The sequence below is a fragment of the Nylanderia fulva genome, unplaced genomic scaffold (genome assembly GCF_048542155.1).
Source record: "Nylanderia fulva isolate GAGA-0341 unplaced genomic scaffold, ASM4854215v1 Scaffold761, whole genome shotgun sequence".
NCBI classification, from domain to species: domain Eukaryota; kingdom Metazoa; phylum Arthropoda; class Insecta; order Hymenoptera; family Formicidae; genus Nylanderia; species Nylanderia fulva.
In genome coordinates, this window is record NW_028190875.1 from 22,433 (window position 1) to 47,197 (window position 24,765).

Below are 24,765 nucleotides of genomic sequence, written 5' to 3' on the forward strand. Positions count from 1 at the left end.
TAAGAAGACTCGCGCGCTCGAATATCAGGTGACACACGTGCGCCGAACGCCGAGAGAAAGAGCGAGTTTAAATATAATTACTCTGCCTATGCGAGAAGCAAAACGCGGAAGAGTAAATATGCTTTACGATTCGGGAGCTACGATTTCATTGATAAAAGTGAAACACTTGAAGGGCGAGACCGAAATTTACAATAATAAAATAACCCTCGTTGGAATAACCGGTCATAAAGCAAAAACGATCGGAAAAATATACGCGACAATTGAGCTAAACGGAAACAAGATAAAACACGCGATTTACGTCGTGAAAGATGATTTCCCAATGGAATATAACGGGATCATAGGAATCGACTTCCTCCAGAAGCAGCAAGTCACGTGCGATTACAAAAAACGCGAATTACAAATCGGAAACGCCGTCCTAAAATTGCAACCGTACAACAAAATTATCTTAAAACCGCGTAGTGAAACAATTATACACGCAATAACAAATGATAATAAGACAGGGATCATTCGAGCCAAAGAAACCGCCCCAGGAATCTATATCGGACGATGTTTGGTAGAACCGAAGAATTACCAATGTCCCATCAGTGTAATTAATACAACTGATGAGCCGGTCGAGATACACACACCCCTCGTAACCGTAGAAGACGCTTGCGAAGATAACGCGCACGAATTGTACACGATACATATAGACGAGACTCCGAATCAATTAACGCGTGACGAACGAATTTGACAATTGTTACACACAAAGCATTTAAACGAGGAAGAAAGGAAAGCGATACAGAAAATATGCGAAGAATATAGCGACGTGTTTTATTTAAGCGGAGAACCACTGTCATGCACAGCAACGTTAAAACACGAGATAAGCACGCGCGCCGATACCTCACCCGTCAATGTGAGACCGTATCGCCTTCCCGAAAAACACAAATCAGAAGTGAACAAACAAGTACAGGAAATGCTAAAAGACGGAATTATTAGTACAAGCATTAGCCAGTGGAATGCACCGTTATTAGTAGTGCCAAAAAAGACTGACGCAACAGGCAAACCGCGATTAAGAGTAGTAGTCGATTTCCGAAAGTTAAATGAATTGACTATAGGCGACTCATTCCCACTGCCGAATATTACCGATATTTTGGATCAGCTGGGAAACGCGAAGTATTTTACGACGCTCGACCTTGCATCTGGATATCACCAGATACCGATGGCCGAGCGCGACAAAAATAAAACAGCCTTCTCGACTCCCTACGGACACTACGAGTTTAATAGAATGCCGTTTGGACTTAAAAACGCGCCTGCGATTTTCCAACGACTTATGAACTCAGTGCTAACCGGGATACAAGGACTCCGATGTCTCGTTCATCTCGACGACATCGTTATATACGGATCCAGTTTAGAGGATCACAACAGAAGACTCGCGGAAGTATTACAACGCCTACGGAAACATAGTCTCAAACTACAGCCTGACAAATGCGAATTTTTACGAAAAGAGGTAATATACCTTGGACATATTATTTCCGAAAACGGTATACTGCCAGATCCGTCGAAATTAGAGGCGGTAAAAAATTTTCCGACACCACGGAAAGTAAAAGACGTACAATCGTTTATCGGACTAGCGGGTTATTACCGGAAATTTATAGAAAATTTTTCGCGAATCGCAAAACCGTTAACAAAATTAACGAAGAAAACGGAAACGTTCGAATGGAAAAACGAACAACAAATCGTGTTTGAAAAATTGAAGGAAAAATTAACGACAGCGCCAGTGCTAAAGTATCCGGATTTCAATGAAAAATTCAACGTGACTACCGATGCCTCGGACTATGCAATCGGAGCCGTACTATCACAAGGAACGGTAGGCAAGGATAGACCTATCGCATACGCCAGCCGAGTATTATCTCGCGCGGAACAAAATTATAATACTACGGAGAAGGAACTATTGGCAATTGTATGGGCTGTTAAACATTTTCGACCATACATTTATGGCACAAAGTTTAAAATAATTACCGATCATAAACCCTTGATATGGCTATTCAATGTAACTGACCCCGGGTCTAGATTAATCCGTTGGAGACTGAAACTCGAGGAATATGATTATGAAATCATACACAAGGCCGGACGAGCAAACGCGAATGCCGACGCGCTAAGCCGACAAGTAACCCGAGATATCAACGAGGAGACAAAAAATAGAATCTTCACGTTAGAAGAAGACGAAGAAGAAAAAGAAGAGGAAGAATTCGCAGATAATACAAGGAAATATTCTGAAGAGGAAAAGAAACAAATACTCTATGAATATCACGATGCACCCACAGGAGGGCATCAAGGAATCGAACGAACAATCAAAAGAATTCGATTAAACTATAACTGGCCAGGATTGACAAAAGATGTCGAACAATATATCGCAAAATGCAAATCCTGCCAAAAAAATAAATTATCGCGCCGAATAAAAGCACCCCTCGTAATCACAGATACTCCGAATAAACCATTTGAAAAATGTGCATTAGATATCGTCGGACCGTTAACAGTTACCACTAACGTAAACAAATATTTACTAACATTTCAGGATAGCCTGACGAAACTCAGTAAAGCGATACCGATCGCAAATCAGGAAGCAAATACCGTCGCGAAAGAGTTCGTTACGAAAATAATTTTCGAACACGGCATTCCCGAAAAAATTTTAACAGACCAAGGCACAAATTTTATGAGCGAAGTATTTAAAAATATATGCAAATTATTAAGAATAAAAAAGATACAAACAACCGCGTATCACCCCGAGAGTAATGGAGCATTAGAAAGATCGCACCGCACATTAGCCGAATATTTGCGACAATATATAAATGCTGACCAAACCGACTGGGATGAATGGGTGCCATACGCAATGTTTACATATAATACCACTCCTCATTCAGCTACGGGATATACCCCCTTTGAACTAATATATGGACGACAAGTCGAACTACCGACGGCACTAACAAAACCGCCTAAACTGACGTATAATTACGATGACTATCTACAGGAACTAAGGGAAAGAATACGTGCCTCAAATCAACTTGCAAAAGAAAATATTAAAGAGGAAAAAATAAAATCGAAAGAATACTTTGATAAATCCGCGAAAGGAACCGAATTTAAAATAGGCGACAAAGTACTCGTATACGACGAGACACTCCGACGCGGACGATCCAAGAAATTAGACGCATTATGGGCAGGACCGTATACAATAATAGAAAAAAATTCAAGCGTAAATTACACAGTAAAAAAAGGAAGAAGAGCGATACGCATACACACAAATAGATTAAAATTATTTATTGAAAATTAGGACTTACCTAATTGTCTGCTTCGTCCTCGCGACATAAACGCCCATAAGGAAGAGGCCGCCCCTCTTGCAAAGCTCTCAAAGTCTGCATGGCCGGAATCATAAATCCCTCCTCGGGAGGCACCAAAGCAACTTCGCGCACAACGCGCACACCAGACCTCACATTTACACTTACGTGTAAAGAAAATGGAAAAGAGCTAGCCGCATATCTTGCGACAGCCCCCAAAGCCCGTTCGAAACGGCCGGTCGGCAATGCGGGCCCCCACAACTGGGCCCACACATCGAAGAAATCTCAAACACGAGAAGCATAGCGGTTCCCACCAGGGCACAAACTCCACATGACATCGCGAACAATCGAACCACATGTCGGAACCAACCATTTTTTTTTGAAGACGCAACGATAGTAATAAATCAAAGGTCGTCATAAGACTAAAGGGACGACAGGAGACATATAGACCGAACGCCCCTCTTGCTTGATAAAAAATTGCAAACAAAAGCATATTCAAGATCAAGAACAAAGTAGTAAGAAGAATTATATGTATATCATTACAGGGCACTCTCACTCTTAGCCTGCAACGCTGCAATACTCGGAAAGGAAAGTGAGAAGAATCAACTGTATAAGATAACAGAGTTCGAGCACAGTCCAGGGATATATTTCGAGCAAATCGGACAACTACACTTTTCCAAGAAAACATGGAAACTAGTGATAAAATTAAACCTTGCACCTTTAAAATTTAGACATGAACAAATTGTCAATTACATGAAACAGACAGAAATGATGTGCGATGAAACAGAAAGTTCATGCGTAAATTCGGTTCGTATTATAAAACAGAAATTAAAATACCTAAACAACATAAAAAATCAATAATATAAGTATGCTGTCTTCTAAGCTGGGCAATAGAGCCAAGGAAACGAAACGAAAAATTAATTAAACGGAACTGTATCTCAATTTGAGATCCCAAAGTTCCACATATAAATTAATTTCGAAACTTACATATGGAGAAATAAGCGAGAAAAATATAGGTCCGAAAAGTCGCTGAAGCGGGAATCGAACCCGCGTCTTTCACTTTCCGGGCGACTGCTCTTACCAACTAAGCTATTCAGACCCTTTCGATCCTATATTTTTCATTTGCCTTTTTAGTAGATGTTAGTAAATACCGCCGTGATTAGCCCAAGGCGTGAATAAACTCAGAAATAAATATTTTTATCGGCTCTCAATATAAATAATATAAGTATGCTGTCTTCTAAGCTGGGCAATAGAGCCAAGGAAACGAAACGAAAAATTAATTAAACGGAACTGTATCTCAATTTGAGATCCCAAAGTTCCACATATAAATTAATTTCGAATCTTACATATGGAGAAATAAGCGAGAAAAATATAGGTCCGAAAAGTCGCTGAAGCGGGAATCGAACCCGCGTCTTTCACTTTCCGGGCGACTGCTCTTACCAACTAAGCTATTCAGACCCTTTCGATCCTATATTTTTCATTTGTCTTTTTAGTAGATGTTAGTAAATACCGCCGTGAGTAGCCCAAGGCGTGAATAAACTCAGAAATAAATATTTTTATCGGCTCTCAATATAAATAATTGGTAAGAGCAGTCGCCCGGAAAGTGAAAGACGCGGGTTCGATTCCTGCTTCAGCGACTTTTCGGACCTATATTTTTCTCGCTTATTTCTCCATATGTAAGTTTCGAAATTAATTTATATGTGGAACTTTGGGATCTCAAATTGAGATACAGTTCCGTTTAATTAATTTTTCGTTTCGTTTCCTTGGCTCTATTGCCCAGCTTAGAAGACAGCATACTTATATTATTTATATTGAGAGCCGATAAAAATATTTATTTCTGAGTTTATTCACGCCTTGGGCTAATCACGGCGGTATTTACTAACATCTACTAAAAAGGCAAATGAAAAATATAGGATCGAAAGGGTCTGAATAGCTTAGTTGGTAAGAGCAGTCGCCCGGAAAGTGAAAGACGCGGGTTCGATTCCCGCTTCAGCGACTTTTCGGACCTATATTTTTCTCGCTTATTTCTCCATATGTAAGTTTCGAAATTAATTTATATGTGGAACTTTGGGATCTCAAATTGAGATACAGTTCCGTTTAATTAATTTTTCGTTTCGTTTCCTTGGCTCTATTGCCCAGCTTAGAAGACAGCATACTTATATTATTTATATTGAGAGCCGATAAAAATATTTATTTCTGAGTTTATTCACGCCTTGGGCTAATCACGGCGGTATTTACTAACATCTACTAAAAAGGCAAATGAAAAATATAGGATCGAAAGGGTCTGAATAGCTTAGTTGGTAAGAGCAGTCGCCCGGAAAGTGAAAGACGCGGGTTCGATTCCCGCTTCAGCGACTTTTCGGACCTATATTTTTCTCGCTTATTTCTCCATATGTAAGTTTCGAAATTAATTTATATGTGGAACTTTGGGATCTCAAATTGAGATACAGTTTCGTTTAATTAATTTTTCGTTTCGTTTCCTTGGTTCTATTGCCCAGCTTAGAAGACAGCATACTTATATTATTTATATTGAGAGCCGATAAAAATATTTATTTCTGAGATAAAAAATCAAATTGATACCCTATACAAAGGACCGACAAACAAACGTCGAGGACTAATAGACGGTATAGGATCGATAACAAAAACACTATTCGGAATCATGGACGCAGACGACGAAAAACAAATAAACGAACAGCTAGAATTAATAGCAAATAAGCAACGGGTATCCGAACACGCGATTCGAAACCAACTAAAAATAATAAACGCTACAGTAGCACATTTAGATAGATTAGAAAACATAATCGACCATAATGAGAAACTGCTAAAACAAACTATGGCCGAAACTCTTACCTTCGAAAAAATAAACGAACATTTCAGAGCGATAGAAGCAATTATAAACGAACTAATAAAAGATACAGAAAACGTATTAGAATACTTAACATATATACGAAAGGGCAAAATGCATCCCAGATTAATACCAATAGACGAGATTATAAATAATTTAAAAGATGCAGCAGCACAACTTCCCGAAGGATTGTATTTCCCCTTTAAAATTCGTACAGACGACTGGTTATCGATAGAAGAAAACATTGCGATAACAGCGTACCACGAATCAGATACAATATATACAATTTTGCGTTTTCCTTTAATTGTACAGCCGACATACGACATTATAAAAGCGATAGAATTTCCTACGCCATACATAAAGAATGTATACAATTATATTAAAATAAACAACCCAATTATTGTAGTAGATAAGGAAAAATTAACATACGCCATAATAACAGAAAAGAAGTTAGAACAATGTAGTAAAATAAATACACAATATGTTTGCAAACAAAATACACCCATATATCGCATAGATGTAGACGCACCGTGCGAAATTCAAATGTATACACTGCGACAACGTTATCAGGACAAATGTAATGTTAGACAATATACCTCGTCCCGCACGATATGGATAACCTTACACCAAGAAGACACTTGGCTATACTCGACCTCCGCTGAACAAACAATAACCATACGATGCGACGGACGATCAGAAAGTAAAGTAATCAAAAACACAGGCGAGATTACATTAAACGAAAATTGTAAACTGACAACAACAGACACAACATTACAAACGGCAGGCAAACTGTACGGAAATACCTTAGAAACTTTCCTACCAAATATAAATATAACAATTCCACGAGACAGAAAAATAGGACATGATCAGGACACATTAGAAAACATCTCACAACATCGTTTGGAATTGACAAAACTCAGAGACAAAATAGAAACTATAGACAACGACTTACAAAACAACGAACAAAATTTTTATGCACGGAAGCAATTTGTCTACCCAATGACATTTACCGGAACAGTAATGACAGTAGCTACAATATTCATTTTAACATGGATAATAATAATAAAAAGAAAAAATAAAAACAAAAAACAACCGAAAACTACAACAAATATTGACTTCGAAATACCGAGATCAATCCTAAGAAGAAGTCAAAGTACTAGAATTTAAGAAACGATTGTAATACTATACTGTAACGGGAAACCACTATTATATGTAAGTTAAGAAATTAAGAACGAAAAACTTCGTACCTCCGTTTTTCTTTTTCAACGGGGGAGGAATGTTATAGTCCGAATGACTATAACTATATTATATTATATTATATTAACATAGTTTTAATAATAAATTAGTAAGTCAGCTATTATATAATCATTTGAGAAACGTTCTCACGCTCTCGCGAAGCGCTTATCACGAAAAGACGCAAACGCGATGAAACATAAGCGTTACGCCGAAACCCGCGGACCGCAAGCAAAGAATCAACCTGCTTCGCTTGCACCTAGATAAAAAGTGTGTGAATAAAAATTAGCCAATGAAAGAGCTTCTCTACATCTTCCCCCGAAAGATGTAGAAAAGGGCAGGAGACCACCGCGAACGGAAAGCGAGGCGACGAAGGCAGTCGCTAACGAAAATCCAAAAAGTCAAGTCGCTAATTAGAACCTAACTAAGAGTCGAAGACAAGCCGCAGAATATAAACTATCACCTGTAATCTAACTATCGAGTGCGAGCATACTTAACTAACCACCCAGGTGGGATTAGACATAATTAAACCAACTTGAGAAATAAATGAAATAAAAGATTTATTCAGGTAAACAAGTGAATTAGTTAAAGTGGAGACGCCCGCCGATCTTAGGATCCTCATCCTTCAGTCGACTGAGACCCCAAAATTTTCCGTGCCTTCCCGGAGGCACAACAAAATTCTTGCGTGCCATTTTTAACTAAAAAGATATTTTGATGAAATAACACGATACAGCACTTTACCACACTTGTAAAATTGTCCGAAAACTCTGCTTTTTCCTTGACCGTTAATAAACAACCGTCAAATGAGTGTCAAAGATGCCTCATTTTATGCATATTTTGACACTCATTTGACGGTTGTTTATTAACGGTCAAGGAAAAAGCAGAGTTTTCGAACAATTTTACAAGTGTGTTAAAGTGCTGTATCGTGTTATTTCATCAAAATATCGTTTTAGTTAAAAATGGCACGCAAGAATTTTTAGCCGTTTTTGCGTGATTTTCCTCGCCTTTGACGTCACAATTCAATATGTACGCGATGACTACTCAGGAGCCTTAATGAATTACAAGCTTTGTTATCAATTGCAAATTTTTCTTCAGCACTCAAAAGTGCATGTACATATTTGTTCACTTAGGTGTTAAAAGGTTAATAAATTATTATTTTCTACTTTAATTAATTTTTACAATATGCTTTTTTACTTCAATAATTATTAAAATATTTTTAATTAATAAATATAACGATCAAAGTATATATTAGATAAAAAAATTATTTGATATAAAAATTTGTTGGAGTGTCGAATTCTGTTCTGCAGAAAATTCACAATTAAAATATCTTATGAAATTGTGCATTAAATGTTACGTGTCATAAAATAATTTGTTTCAGAAAATATTAATTTGGAAAGATGGTCTGTTAATTCTGTTTGTCGTGCCGGTTTATGTGCGGATCACTTTAGTGAAGATAGTTTTAAAGGAGAAGATAAGAAAAAATTAAAACGTGACACAGTGCCCATTTGATTCGATTTAAGACAAGAATCAGAAATAATAATAGAACCGGCTGAGAGAATAAATGAGATGGAAGCAGAAAGGAAAGAACTTATAAATATAAACGATAATGCAACAGCAGGAACGTCATTGGAAAGCGAAAATGTGGAAATTGTAAATCAATTATTTGAACAGCCTCCATTACAAACTTATCTCCCCCCGAGATTAAATTTTGATACTTATACGTCAGAAGAAGATGTAATGGATTGGATACATATAGAGCCTACAACATACGAAAATGTTCCTGTGCATGATGAGAGAAATACAGCAAATAAAGAAAAAACTGAAAAAGAAAACTCATTCAGAAATTTTAATTAATTCTTTAAATCGTGAAAATATGCGTTTGCGTCGGATTATAAAATGCTTAGAGTTTCGCTTGAAAATTCGGCAAAAATGTAGAAAGCGAACAAATAAAAAAAGTAAGAAAGTAATTTTAAAAAATTTAATCGAGGAACAAGAATTACACCCTCTTGCAAAAGCAATGATCAATTTACAACAGTAGGAATACTAGGCCGGTTCTAGACCAGGGTCCTCTGAGGAGGGTGCGGGGCGGGGGGGTATTCGGGGGCGAGGGGGGTATGACGTCACGCGGGCGGGGGTCTTATCAGCAGATAAGCTTATCTTATCAGCTCAGGTTACCTGATAAGGAGCTCATGTTACCTTATATGTTTATAAACAAAAGATAAACATTCCAGCGATATTTATTAAAAGATAAGATAAACATTCCAGCAATATCTATTACAAAAGGACTGCCGCTGCCGACAAAGATAAACATTCCAGCGATATTTATTAAAGATAAGATAAACATTCCAGCAATATCTATTACAAAAAGGACTGGCCGCCTGCCGACGATAAGGGGGATTTGCCATTTCTTCCCCCATACGTTATCAGTATATTTCTAAGAAATAAAATTAAAATTCTAAGAAGGGCTGCCGCTTGGATCCGAGCGCCGACAATCATTTTCTCTGAAAATCTAAGATAATCAAAAATTTTTAAGAAGGGCCACCCCCTTGGCATACGGCCGACAATCAAGGGGGTTAATACATGATCTATACGATATTTCTAAGAAATATCAGTGGGTAAAGTTCAGGGCGAACGGTCACCGCTTGCGGCCTCGCTGCCTGCGACATGTTTTTGTATGGGATTGTATATCACCCTCGCGGTACCTCCCCAATAAGCGGCGGTTTTTATTGTTTATTTAGGAAGAATACCAAACGCCGATAACCAGCGGCTGCAGGAATTTATAAACAAACAAGCGCCGAAAATTTACTCATCTAAATTTTTCTCGTCGTATGTTGACGAACAAAGGGTTGTGATCGGGATATATAATGAGGACCAGATGCACGCTGCCGGGCCATAGTGACCATGGCAGCGAATGCTTTACTCAAGGACAAATGCTGTGAGAAAAAAAAGTTTGGTGTGAATAAAGTAGTATTTCGGTGCAGTACAGTGAATTTTTACAAAAAAGGAGAACGCGGTAAAAGATCATTCGAGGTGTACCGGGTTTTGAGAATGTTGAGAATGGTATAGACCTCTCGATGAATGCTATTATGATGAAAAAAAAGATGACCCGTTTCATTTTAAACGTGAGCGGGCGCGACTTCGGTTGGAAAAATTCGTAAGAAATCGCGACACTTTGGTTGTGCACAAAACCGCATACAAGAGATGTTGGCCTTTCCTGGAAATGCCACGAAGACATTTTAAGAGTGACTGGTGGGTTATCCAAATGCACAGAATCGTCTAAAAGGACACAAGCGAGTCGATGTTATCAGGTCGCTACAAAAATTGTGCAGATATTTCACTTGTGGACAACCTTAGTTTCGACATGGATATGCCTTCACCATCGGTTTCATGCAAAAACAATCATTGATTAGGATTCGGACCAAGAAATAGAGGAGTAGATAGGAGAAAAACAGTCACACCGCCATAGCTCGTCATCAATCATCGTCAGATACTTGTGCAACCTATATTGTCTGATTAAAATAGGTGTACCAATATCTGCGAGAGATAACCGTGTTATGGATACAGTTTTATCACGCGTGAAAGCGAGGATTGTAGTGAATGCGTCGAGACATATTTTCAAGATCTCCTTTATGTAAACAGAACAATAATCAAACTGCTGCAGCGGCTGCTCTTCTGCCAATCATCTTTCTTTCTGAAGAAAGTCGATGCATGGTGAAGCACAAAGGGCTGAAACGGCTGAAAGAGATATATATTTGAGGACCGCTGACACTGCCGGGTCATAGTACTGGTGACATTGCGAGCATAGTAGTGAGCGAGTGAATAGTTTTTTGTGAATAACATATAAAAAAAAAAATTTTAAAAAAAAAAAAAAAAAAAAAAAAAATTTTTTAAATTTTTTTAAAAAAAAACAAATATTTTTTTGCCTAAAGATCCCAAAAAAAAAAAAGGGGGGCACTTATGTACACATGGAAATTCAATTTGCAGTTCAAAATTTAATTAATGTTGTTAGAAAACAGCCAGAAAAAATTAATTTGTTTATTAATATTGATGGTTTGCCTTTAAGCAAAAGTTCCAGTAGTCAGATATATCCAAATTTGCTCAATATTGAATATCCACAATATATATCTGTGAAAAGGTATCTACATGGTTATGAAAAACCTAATGATGTTAATTTGTTTTACAAGATTTTACAGATGAAGCTAAAAATTTATGGGAAAAATTTTATTTTAATAATCATGCTATACCATTGCAATTTTAAAGCATTTATATGTGATGCTCCCGCAAATCACTCATTACTTTTGCAAAGGTCACACTGGATTTTTTGCATGTACTAATGTATGCAAAGAGGAAAATATATAAAAGCCAGAGTGTGTTATCCTGAAATAAATTATTTTGAAAGAACGGATGAAAATTTCTGTAATAGAGTTCAATCTGAACATCATACAGGAACATCAATTTTAGAAACAATACCTTGATTACATGGTAAAAGTTCCCTCTTGAATACATGCATTTAGTATGCCTTGGCGTAGTAAAAAAACTAATAAATATATGGTCTTTGGACCTATTTAAACATAGATTATCAAAAACCAAATACAATCTATTTCAAGTTATCTCATTAAAATAAAATCTTGTATTCCTCCTGATTTGTAAAAAAAACCCGGTCTTTAAATGAAGTTGCACGCTGGAAAGCAACTGAATTTAGATTTTTTTTATTGTTTTGGGTCCAGTTGTTTTAAAAAAATATCCTTTCATCTGACAAATACTTCATTTTATATCTTTACTATTGCTGTTAGAATTTTAATTAATGCTAATTTATATACAAAGTATTTAGAATAAGCATGTTTATTATTAATATTTTTGTGAAAAAATTTAAAGTCATTTATGGAGCAGAATACACTTCACACAATGTCCATGGATTAATTCATGTTGTTGATGATTGCAAAGTTTTTGGACCTTTAGATCTTTACGTGCATTCCTTTTGAAAATTACATGCAATATCTAAAACGATTAGTTAGAAATCTCATTATCCATTAGCACAACTTGTAAAGCGTATTCATGAGTCACAAATATATTGATAACTAAAACTGTCAAAAAAAAAATAAAATTGCAAATGGTACTCGAACATCATGAAGGTCCTTTACCTATGACACATTTTTCTGCTCAATTTAAACAAATTGATTATAAATATGTGTCGTTTGGTACACGTTTTGGAGATAATTGCTGTTATTTTAAAAGAAAAGTGTATTATGTTAATGGGAAATTTTTGCTATAAAAGATAATAAGTACTACTTAATTGGGAAAAAATTTATTAATAAACAATTTTTATTTCTGAACCATTTCAATCTTCAAATTTTGATATATTTTCAGTACAAAAACAAGGTGCGTTTGCGGAGACAGTTTCGGTGAACCCATGAGGGGGGGATCCTACCTGGGGGCAGGGGCGCGGCAATAACGCCAAAAAACTCGTTTGGCGCGAGATCGAACGCTTCGATAGGTTATTACCGGTGCGGAAAATTTTAACGTCGACTATATCAAACCGCGCATTTTTTTTTTTGGAAAATGCAGCAGACTTTGTAGTCAAAAAACATGGAGAATGTGCCAGAGACACCAGGAAAAAGTGAACATTTTTTCAACGGCGAATTTTTTGTGTCCGGTGACAAGGGGTGCCAATAAAGTATTAAACAAAAAACTTTTGAACTTTCGCAGTCCGAGTCGCGAGTGGTACGAGGCCGCGAAAATCAAAGCCCACGTAGCTGCTAGAAAGTTCCGGGAAACCCCGTTTTAGCGGTGGGCTTGCGCGGATTAGTTTTGGGACATAAATATCAACAAGTATAATCCTATGCGCGCTGGGGCCATGTCAAATTCCCCGCAAAAAATTATGGTTAAAAAGAGGGGGGTTTTAATGTGCTATCAGGGGGGAAAGGGGGGTTTTGGGGCATGGTCAGTAGTAGGCTTGTCCCCCGCGGGAAAGCCCCTATGGAACGGGAATCCCCCACCCGCATTAAACACCAGGTTGAATCCAAAACTTGATTTTTCCAGGATGTGAATCAAATTAAAAATTTTAAACTGCAAAGGGACACCCGTGAATGTGACATCATCGAGAACGAAACTCGCCCCGTTGCGTTTTTCGGAAAAAAAAAAAGGACAGGCACGTAAATCTGTGTACGGGGGAAGACGAAAACAGCGTCGGGCTTTTTTTTGAAAAAAAATCGTCTCGCCTCGTAGCTCACAGCTGGCAAAAAGAAATGTAAAAATTTATATGCGATCGGTAAATATATATTTATTACCCGAAAATTTAATTTTTTAAATTTAAATTTTCATTAAATTTTTATTTTTTAAGATGCCACATTTTTTGGGAGCGGGGGATAAAATTGCAAGCGCATAGGGGAAAGATGCGGGAAATTAAAAAAGACTGGCCTTTTCGGTTCCGGCGACGGGACAAGTGGCTCAGCTTCGACAACTACCGGGGGAAAAGGAGCGGCTGCCTTTTTGTAGTGTACGCCGATCTCGGGGTTGTTTTGGCAAAAACCGAAGAGCCAAAAATTTCAACCATCAATTGTTCAGCATCGCGTACTTTTACAGTTTTTGATTGACTTTTTTTGTCCCGTAAAATCCGCCGTATGTCGTTGCGTCGCAGGGTTCGCCGAACAGCTTAAAAATTTAGCAATCCGCGTAAAAAAATTTTAAAGCCCCAATGTCCCCATGGTAAATTAACGCCTGACGAGTGGTTAAAATTTTCGCACGCACGCATTGTAAATTTTGAAAATCGTTTGACGAAGACTCAGCGCCCGCGATCATTGCCACCTTCCCCGGGGCGGTAGGGGGGTTCCTGCCATTCAAATTGTAATTAAAAATTACAAAAAACCTTTTTTGTACCCTATAGTCTTTCAAAAATCTGTCGGCTAGACGACATTTTTATCAGGAAAGCCACCGTTCGAAGGGGAAATCAAATTATCGGATAACAAAGGAAAAAAATTCATTCTCGAAAACTGTTAGATGAAACAAGAAAAAAATGAAAAAAAAAAATTATATCAATTACGCTTAATCGATTCGTAAATTTTCTCATGTATCTCGAAAAATTTAGCGTATTTGGATAAAGATAAAAAAAATTTACTTTTCGGAATATAAAAATTTAACTAGTGAAAAATTAAAATTTAGACACGAAAGGGTGTTTTTCCAAACCGAATAATGAGCTGGAAGATTACAAGAAACTTTTACCCCCGCGCGACCTTTTTACATTTCCTTAACGGCGACCCAGTACCCCGAGGTGATTCCCCCACGCCGAGCCCTTGGGAAAACCGATTCCCCCTTTCGAACGCTAGGCAAATAGCGTTTTATATTTAAAAATTGATTCTTTTTTTTGCCGATTTTTTGAGAATTTTCGCATAGTTGTAAAAAAAAAAGTTTACGGACTCGACCCCGGTTTATTATACTCCCCGGAAAAAGGGGACGCCTTTAAAACAACGAATAAAAAATTTGAATTATTAAAACATTGACATGGTTAGGTTGTCGAACAGGTATACGCGGGGGCCCTAGTCAATTTTAGGCCGAACGCCGGCTAATACAAGAAAATGCAATCGACGACCCATCGAAACCCCTCATCGAAACTCATGATTTCGATGTAAATAATTTGTAGGGATGGGAAAGTGTAAAACCTTTGCCAATGCTGATTTCGGGGGGTTCGACGATATACAATTTGAGTATATCTATCGCGTTGATTCACCTAAAAGGCTATTTTCCCGAAGTAGATTAGATATCCGCGGGGCATCTTCATGCGCCCAAAAACCTCCCGTTTTGCCCGACGCGCGATAACCCCCCGGCAAGGGGAAAAAATCCTGCAAACGTTTTTACAAAGAAAGAAGCGACTAATACACATCGTAATCTGCAGCAGTGCACGCGCCCGGGTACGCAAAAAAAAATATATCGCAATCCCAATTCACGCGTCAGCGTGGCTTCAAAATACATCGAACTTAACACACGTTTAGAACCGAGCGAAAAACGTTTTTAAAAAAAAAAATTATAAAAATTGAGAATAGCGGTTTGGGCCCAAGACGATGGAAAATGTCCCAAATAAGGATGAAAAATTTATAAAAAAGGGGACGGACGGTACGGTGCGGGGGCAATGATCGCTAAAACCAAATTTTCATAGTACAACCTATTTTCGGGAAAAAAAAAATTAGTTCCCATAGAATTACGAAAAAATCAAGTTAAAATTCTACAAACCAATCTACGTCGGCATGTGCTATGGTATCAAAAGTATGTTTTAATGAATTTCCCCCACAAATCTGTCCCCCCCTTATGTGACTTTTGGGTAGAGAAAGTACCCCACACGGTATTTTTTAATATATCAAATTAAATGTCGGAGGGTCTAAAAAAATTTAAAAACGCGACATCGTCGTTCGATACCAGGATTACCCGCGAATATGCTACGGTATACCGCCGCGAAAAAAGGTGCCGGGTTTGATGAAAGATAAAAACGGCGCGATAATGACCGTTTGTGGGCTTAGGCAAAAAGTATGCTTTGGGGGTGGATGGTAAAAAGGCCCTAAAAGGCAAAAGGTGTCAAAGTAACGTGTACGCGTAGTATAACATTGACATTAAAACAGCTGTCTTAATGACGAGTTTTTGAAATGACGGTCAAATATGTATAAGATCGAAATTGCAAAAAGTGTATCCCATCGCGAGACAAAAATTTGCTCTAAGTCCCTAGAGAAAAGCGGAGCGTACCTGATTCGACCGACACCTTCCGGGGGGACTTATCAATACCGTTGAAAAAAAATTATTTGAAAGGACTTTAATGAGAATTAAATATTTTTTTTTTATTTCATTTTTTCATATGTTTAAATATATATATGTTAACAATGTTTTAAAAATAAAATACTTAAATAACTTTGTTTTTTGTATCCAAGTTTTGTGCAAAGGGTCGAATCCCAGCCATTTACAAAAAACCTCGTACCCCTCCTGCGCAGTATTTTTTCCCACAGGTAACATCCGGAAAATTTTGCACGATGCAGCTCTGTCGTAAAAACGCCCAGCGTGATTTTTGGATAATCCTCGAGTAGATATTTTAGGTTTAAATAATCTGCATTTTAAACAATCTTAAAACCTCGTTGCCCAAATTTGGCGTGTATCCCTTCTCGAAAGTGTTTGTATTCTACCGTATGATCCCTTTATTTGAATTTGCCGGACCCGGATTTTACACGTTGTAAACGGAGCCAAGAGTTTTGGGCGGCGGGGGGGTAACGTCGGGGGTCGCAACCAACTTGGCTTGGTCCGTTGTAATCTGATACGGGGGTGGAAAGCATGTCGAACCATTTTTGTAAGTACCATTCACGTAAATTTTCCCAATGTTCTTTATGTGCGATGAATCGCTCGACGCCCCGACGCCCCAAATCAAATATTGAATAGGGTTTAAATTCAGTCTTGCAAAGTCGTTCCCCACATCGGATTGTAAAATTCCTTTTCCGTTATCGGTTTCATGTTTTTCGGGCATCTTTTTTCCCCCCCAAAATTATCTTGGCGATTGCGTCAGCGCTCGCTTCCCCCCTTTTACTTTGAGGGGTACACCCCACGCATCTGCTCAACACACTTGATGGTGAGGATTAGTGGTAACCTTTTTGAAACGGGAGTAGGGACGCATCTCGACAAGTGGGCTTCCCACAATCATGTACCCTCGCACTATGCATGTTTGAGGGAAATTTTTTCTCGCTGACGGGGGCCTCTTTTTTCCCAATACCCAACTGCCGTCTCCCCAAAACTTTGTTCTTTTTGTTTTTTTCACTATTCATTCTCGTTTTTCGGGTTTTTGGGTTGGCCTCGTTTTTTTGGGGTTTTTTGGGTTCGTCCCCTTTTGTTTCGGGTTTTTTGCTTCCCCCCTCGTTGTTTCGGGTTTTGGGTTCGTGCCTTTTTGTTTTCGGGTTTTTGGGGTTTTTAAATTCTCGTTTTTTTCGGTTGTGCCTTTTTTTTTTTGGTTTTTAAATTCTCTTTTTTTTTTTTTGGGTTTTTTTTCCCTTTTTTTTTTGGGTTTTTGGGGTTCGGCCTCGTTGTTTGGGGTTTTGTTTTTTTCGGGGTTCTTTTGGGGTTTCGTCCCTCGTTGTTCGGTTTTTTGGGGTTGGCTCTTTTTTGGTTTTTTTTCGGGTTCGTCCCTTGTTGTTTCGGGTTTTTCGGGGTTAAAATTTTTTCGTTTTTTCACTTTTGTACCCCGTTTTTCGGGTTCTTTCACTTCGTTCACTCACTCCTTGGGCCCTTCGAAAATCGTTCCTGACTCGTCACAGCCTGTCCCAAAGTCGTTTCTGATACGTTGTAGCCCGCCTTGGCCCGTTCGCAGCCGCCCCTGATGTTGCAACCTTACGAGTTGTTGATAGCCTTTATGTAAACCCTTTAAGGGTTGTTCGTAGCCTCGTTCGCACCCTGTTTGGGCATGATTAACCCCCATCGTACGGTCGCGTTCACCACCGTTTTATTTTTTCAATGCTGCTTCCCGGGTCGTTCATGTTTCTTCCCGTCGGGCCTGATGCCCCTCATTGTTGTTTGGTAGCCCCCTGATAATCCCCCGTAGGTTCAAAAAAATTGTTTGCAACCACTCAAAAAACCTTTTAGGCCCTTTTCACAACGTTTTATAGACGTTTCTGACCCAAACCCCTATTAGAGCTTTTGTCTGAGGAGGTTTGGCGCACGCAGAAAAACTTTTATCCAGTTTTCCCAAAGCTCGTACATCCTTCTTAAGAGCCAGTTCTATTGATTTTCTGTTGGATATCAAAGTTTTAAAGCATTTCAGGTACAATTTTTTTGACGACATGGTATCCCCCTAGGGGTTTCGTACCGGGGAATTTGCGCAATTCCGCGTCTAATCTGTAGCGACGCGATGGAGCGTTTTTTTGCGCAAAGATTTTTTAAAACAACTATACCCTTGTCGTTTTTGAGGGGTTTTCATCTTTTCCCCTGAAAATCCAAATTTTTGATAGAATTTTTTCAAGCTTTTTAAAGTGTCACACGATAAACGAATAGTTTTCGGGAACTGTTTATTTTAAAATGCCCCCTCCCGCGTTTCCTCGATAATCGACAAGAAACTCGTTTTTCCGTTGTTGCCAGTTTTGGGGCGAAATCGACAATCGTAGGGGATCCACTAATCGTTGGGGCGTCCCCGTGCACGTAATCTCTTTTTGTTGGTTGCGTCATGCGCGAGGATTCCCCCGCCGATTTTTTGGGTCGTCCATTCCACCGCTCAACGGTGCATTATATATTTGTACTTGTCCCCCCCTTTCTACTCTTTTACCGCCGCACATCAAAGTTGCGTTTTGGGCATTTTTCGCAAAAATATATGTTTGTATTTTTTCAAATCTCCCCTGGTAAACAGGTCTTTTCTTTAAAATCAACTCGTACAATCGGGCGTTTCCCAATGTACCGCGTTCCCTATGATTATATTGTAAACTTTTTCAATCTTTTAAAGTTTTTTCCCGGTGGGAAATTTTTTTCTCGCGAAAAAAACTCCGTATACTTATAATTCTTTCTTCTCCTCACACCCCAGGGGAGCGTCCCTGTCTTTTTTCCAATGGGCCCCCAACCTTTTGCATATTTTTCGACCCCTTTCCCAAAGATCTTTAAACCCTGTCGAAGGGGGAAATTTTGGGGGGTTACCTGGTTTTGAAAAATTTTCGTTACGAGGTTTGATATCACAGGTTGTGGTTTTTCGGTGTAATTTGTCGGGAATGAAACGTCCCAATGGCTTCAAAATAAAAATTTTTTTTTCAATGCTCCTCCTCTCCTTTATATCGCTTGATGTTTAGTTTACTCTTTTTTGGTGTTTCCCCCTCTACCGTGTCCGATCTTCACACCGTCGTGTCGTCGGGGTTTGGCTCGTTTTTTACCCAAATGTCGCGTGTCGGCAATTTTGTAGTGGGTTTGTAATAGGTTTTTTAAAATGAGTCTTGCGGGGGAATCATCATCGATCTTTCCGGTCTAGAGCGGGTGTTTCTTGCGGGGTCGATTCGGCCGTTTTGCAACTCCCTTTGGGAACTTTTTCACGCTCGCGAATATTTTCAGCCAGGGCGGACACTCTCTCTGAGTTTCTCTCGACTGGGGAGGATTTTTGGGGCGACTAATGGCTTTGCGGTTTTCGCGAACTATTAAACCTTTTTGATCGCCCGTTCGTAAACGAGCTTTTCCTTGTCATCATAGAAAATCCCCTCTTTTTTCTGCCAACAAGACAAAACCCTGAAATCCTCATACGACATGTCGGGGTTCAGTGATCGTTTTTTTACAGTGCTTCAAATTTGGGGGGCGTCCTGTTTTTAAAAAAGGATTAGCAGGTTCGCGTTTTCCGTATAAAATGTTTTGGTATTCTGCTTGTCGACAGAATAGAAGCATGTGTTTTGGGGTGCGCCCCTTTAGAAGACCCTTATGATCTTTTCTTTTCGATTTTCCACTATCAAAGACAAAAATTGAATTTTTTAAGCCTCGCTCGGTGAAGGACGTCCCTGTTATTTGGGAAAGTAAATACCCATTTCGCAATCGGCGTCAATAAAAACTTTCCCAAAAGCGTATTTCGGCTGTTTGCAGCGATTTGAGTACACGTACACGTTCTCGAACGCACACCGTGGGACTTTCCAGCAGGTTATCAACACGTTTGGGTTTTTCCCATTTTAGGGGCCCGCAAAAAGACGCGCGATAGTTTGGTAGCTCGTACCGTGTTTGCGCAACCTTCGTTCAGCTGCCCGACCTGTCGTGAATTTACCTCGTATGTAGAGGTTGTTTCACGAATTTCATTTTCCCCTCCCCATTTTACCTCCAACGTCCGCCATTATACTGCGCGGGCCGCGCTTGCTCAGTAAGTCTAGAGATTTCAAGGAGTAACGAAAATGGCCGGTTATTTTTAAAACTGCGATAAACGCATTCCGGGTGAGCTTATTCCCCGGCTACCAAATTTTTTCGGCCCCGGGAAATCGTTTGGAAAAAACGATTGGCTAGAGGTGATCAAAAGGTTTTTCAAACCCCTTGGGCGCGGCGTGCCCTTTAACCGTTAGCGTACTTCGGAGCAGCGAACTCACCGAGGACACGCGGCGGATAAGGTACTCCCGAGAAAACGAAAACTCGCATGTCGCGAAAAACTCGGTCTCGGTGGGGAGAGCCCGGCCCCCGTTTTTGGACAGCGATAAGGCCAAGACGAAGCTCGGCATGGGCCCCTTTAAACGAAAAGAGGCGAAGAAGAGGAGGGGTACTTCGGCAGCGAAACGAGGCGGATTTTTTTGCCCATTTTTACCAATGCTGGGCGCGCTCGGATCCTTTGGGTTGGCGGGGCACTGGCTAGAAAGCGGTTTTAAAGATAAAAAAACCGGCAACGTCCGTTGCAAGAGTACTTACCCCAATCGCGCCCGGGGAAAGGGCGCGGGCTGTATCTCGCCCCCTTTCAAATATGGACGAGGGGCGAAAAAAAAAAAAAAAACGTCAAAAAAACTTTTTTAAAAAAAGCCGAAAGGTGTAACTACAAAGGCAATGCTAAACTTGCAAAACGTGCACATTCCATATTTTTGGGTTGTAAATTTCGCAAAAAATTTACCGAAAAATGGGCGGGGGGAAAAAAGAGAGGTATCGTTAATTAGAAGTACCAAAGGGCCGGCATATTGGGTGGCGTTTCAAAAAAAAAGGGAAAACGCGCAATTTATTTACAGTTTTGGGAATTTCGACCACCCGAGGAATTGGTGCATTTTAAATGTGCGAAATTGGAATCAATTACACCCCTTTTCAAAAAAGTATGATCAATATCTGCGGACAGTTGTGTTTTCGTTTCTCCGAATTTTTCGCCGAAATTTTTAAAAACTGACATTCGTTTTAAACCCGTTTTGTCAATGTCGAAAACTAACATTTATGGGAAAAAGTAGCGTCCCGCGGGCGACCTACTTCCCCCCATAGATTTTAGCGACGCGGACTAGAGCTCGGTCTGACGATTTTTAAACTTATCACCATATCAATGTGAATTCCCCGAATAATAAATTTTTTTTAAAGGGACAGACACGCGGAAAATTTCATTCCCCGGGGATGACAGTGCAAGCGATACATGAATTTTTTAAAGTGCCTTTTTTCCCAAAAAAATCTGTTGCGATAAAAGGTTTTTCGACGATAAGATTTTCCAAACGTGCTCCGCGCTAATTTCAAAACATGGAAGCGAGATAAAATGTCCCCAGAAAAAAACTTTTTCATGCCCCAAAAAAATTGGATCGCTGCTGGGATTCTCGAAAGATACTGAACCGCGAAAAAAAGGCACAATCGAACATTTGGGGATTAAAATTTTTCCTGAACATTATCGCCTAAGTGTAACTACCGCGGGGGCATACAGCAACAATAAAAACGTTCACACGAAACAATTTCACGAGGGTACACCAGGATAAAGATGGGAAAAGCCGGCGCAGATCATTTACCTCCCCACTTCGTCGGGAGCATTTTGATTTTGTTACGCTTTCTGACCAGGGGGGCGATTGCTCGTTTTTGCGGGTGAAGAGGGTAAAAAAAATAGATTTCACGTACGACGGCGGGCCCCCTCGTGCGACGGGGTGTCGTGTTGAAAAAAGAACGAAGAACACAATAGACGCAGCAAATCATTCGCAAATCAAAACAAACTCGAAAAAAAGAACTCACCTCGTCCCCAAAGTTGCGTTTTTACAATCTTTGGGATTTTCGGGCGCACCATCTAACAAAAGAAGAATTCTCAAAAATCGGGAAGGCCGTCTTGAGATCGCATCGTCAAAATTTGGGCCCCACATAAACCCTTTTCCAACAAAACATTTTGGGAAAAGCGACGGGGATAAGAATACCATACAACAACAATTTATTTACATTGCCGTATGAGGGGTTTTTTATATATGGGGAAGAACTAAAAATAAACCCCCAATTGGGGATCCAATGTGACATGGGAAAAAAATTGTGTCGCATTTATGTTTGACGAAATTGCTATGAGCTCGATGGGTGGAGATTGTCGCAACAGAAATGTAGGAATAACAAATTTTCAAAAAATATGTCGAATCATTCGAAGAAGCATGGTTAGAGAACCTGGCTGGAGTGATCCGATTTTTTGCGAGTGGGCACTTTTAATTTTGGTCCTTCATGTTGTGGGTTTTTTTGAGACTACAAACGGTGTGATTTAAAGCGGGTATGAGTTTATCTTTTACATCGGCAACCAAAAATTTTCCTGTATGGAGATTCTGCACTGGAGCCTGTATCAACTATTAAAAACAAAGGCGGGAAGCCACACGTGTTGTTGGAGGAGATTAAAAGCTGTCGATGCTGGCGCTCTGGAAAAAGGGGCGTTACCTCAGGGGTTTCCGCCGTGGGACTATACGAATTTTCCCCATTTGGGGGCCGACCAAGCATTTGTGGGCCATTAGACCGCGACTCAACGAGAACCGCGATATTAAATTTTTTCTCTGCAACAGGGGGTAAAAAAAAGTCATGTCCCCAGGATCGGCGATTCAACTGTAAAAATTAACCCAAATGAAACCCCTTTTGAAATCGGAAAATTATCCGTACGACAAGAATCGGATTTTGATAAAACAAAAATGGTCAATTCTGTAGACCCTACACACGTTTTCGGAAAAACTATACGGATACGAAACCTCGGCCCAATTCCCCCATCACACTGTTTTTTTCAAAACGGTCCCTTTGTGATTTTTGATGTTCTCGCCCAAAAAGAATCGATCAAGAGCGCAAAGGGGGGTTTGGGGGAAAATTTGGTGAAGGAAATGAATTGCGCGTTTTGCGGGGCCCGGCCCAAAAAATCACCTAAAAAATGTTTTCACAAAAACGCGTGTGAAAAGGGGGGGGAGGAGGACAAATCGATGATGTGAAAATGTTTATGTTAGGGAAGTAATACTCTCGAATGACTCGCATGAAAAGATCAGTCCGCACCCAAAGTTGTCGACTGCAAGGATTTTAAAAAACAAACGATTATGAAAGGGGAAACGGCAATCCTGAGGAAAAGGGAATTATCCTGTCCACTATTTTTCTTCGCATGCCCTGTGCCAAAGGAGCGTGTTTTAAAGTCGAAAGGGTTTAGCCTGTGGCTAACTCACTCATCACAGCTTACAAGGGGAGGGGATTGGAAAGGGTTTCCATACCATGGGCTCAGCGTTTTATACGGGGCTATCGTTGGGAAATAAATAGCAAAAGCAAAAAAATTTTTTTCGTTTGAAAAGGGCTCGAAAAAACGAGAATGGCTGGCCGAAATAATGGACGATCGAGCAGCGTTTTACATTTAACCTTGGATGCCAATATGAAGATGTCCCTGCATTAAATAATTTAGATCCCAAATCCCTTACGTTTTGTAATAAACTTGTAAAAAATTGTGCGTTACAAAAGTTTTAAATTATAAGGGTTTTGGTCGGCCGCAAAACCGGCTTGGATCCCGATACCGTTTTTTTAAAAATTTAAAAAATATTGTTAATATTTTTTTTTTTTTCTAAAAGGGGGACGAAAGGGGGAAACAAAAAGGAAGAGGACGAAAGGCTTTGAAAAAGAGGAGGGGAAAAAGGGGGTGGGGAAGGAAAAAGGGGTTTTGGGAAAGAGGGTGAGAGAGAATGAAAGATGGTGAAAAGGAAAAAGAGGGCGAAAAAAATTTGAAAGAGGACGAAAGGGGGGTGAAAGAGGCAAAAAGTGGTGAAAGAGGACCGAGGGGGTGAAAGAGGACCCAAAAGATAAAGAGGGGGGAAAAAAAAGAGGAAACAAAAGGGGGGAAAGAGAGAAAAAAAAACTGAAAAAAAGGCGAAAAGGGTGAGTTGGGGGGAAAGGGGGGAAAAAAAAAGGGGATGGGAGGTGGGGGGGGTGGGGGTGAGGGCGGGGGGACGGGGGGTGGGAGGGAAAGGGAGGGGTAAAATTTGAGGGGGGGGTTTTGGTGAAAGGTAAGAAGGATTTATATATATATAAACCCTGATGCGCGGGGACGCGGACAGGGAAGAAGGGGGGAAGAAAGACGTTACTTTTTTTTTCATGAAAAACGCCCTTTTTGACGCTTTTTGTCCAGAACGGTTGCCCGTTTTATTTTTTTGGCCAAATTACTGTGAAAAGGCCGCCTTTCAGATATATTACGGCAATTCAAATTTTTTTTTTAGTATTTCTACCCCCCCAAAAAAGGGTTTTGGGTGGGATATGGGGTTTTGGTAGGTTTTTAAGGTTTTTGGGGTTTGAACAGGCCGGAGCCCTACCGGTCCCCGATATAAGTACCTCCCAATATTGCCCCAGGGGACTCTAAGGCCTTTCTTTGCAATTTTCTATGAATATTTTTTTATCGAAACCTGATAAAAAAATTGTATTGTTTCCCTTTGGACAAACGTTTTACCAATCTTATGGTAATAAAATACGGTCAAAATCAATATAGTTTTTTGCCCCCGC

The 24,765-nt window shown here is 39.6% G+C and overlaps 1 protein-coding gene across 1 annotated transcript; it reads left to right on the forward strand.

Annotated features, from left to right (window-relative positions):
* Positions 1-952: 952 nt before the first annotated feature.
* LOC146720150 (uncharacterized) lies at positions 953-7,533 on the forward strand. Its single transcript, XM_085489012.1, has 5 exons — positions 953-1,552; positions 1,679-1,882; positions 2,555-2,622; positions 3,857-4,101; positions 5,903-7,533. Exons 1-5 carry the CDS (start codon positions 953-955, stop codon positions 7,321-7,323), a joined length of 2,538 nt encoding a protein of 845 aa, XP_085345138.1. The 3' UTR covers positions 7,324-7,533.
* Positions 7,534-24,765: the final 17,232 nt, after the last annotated feature.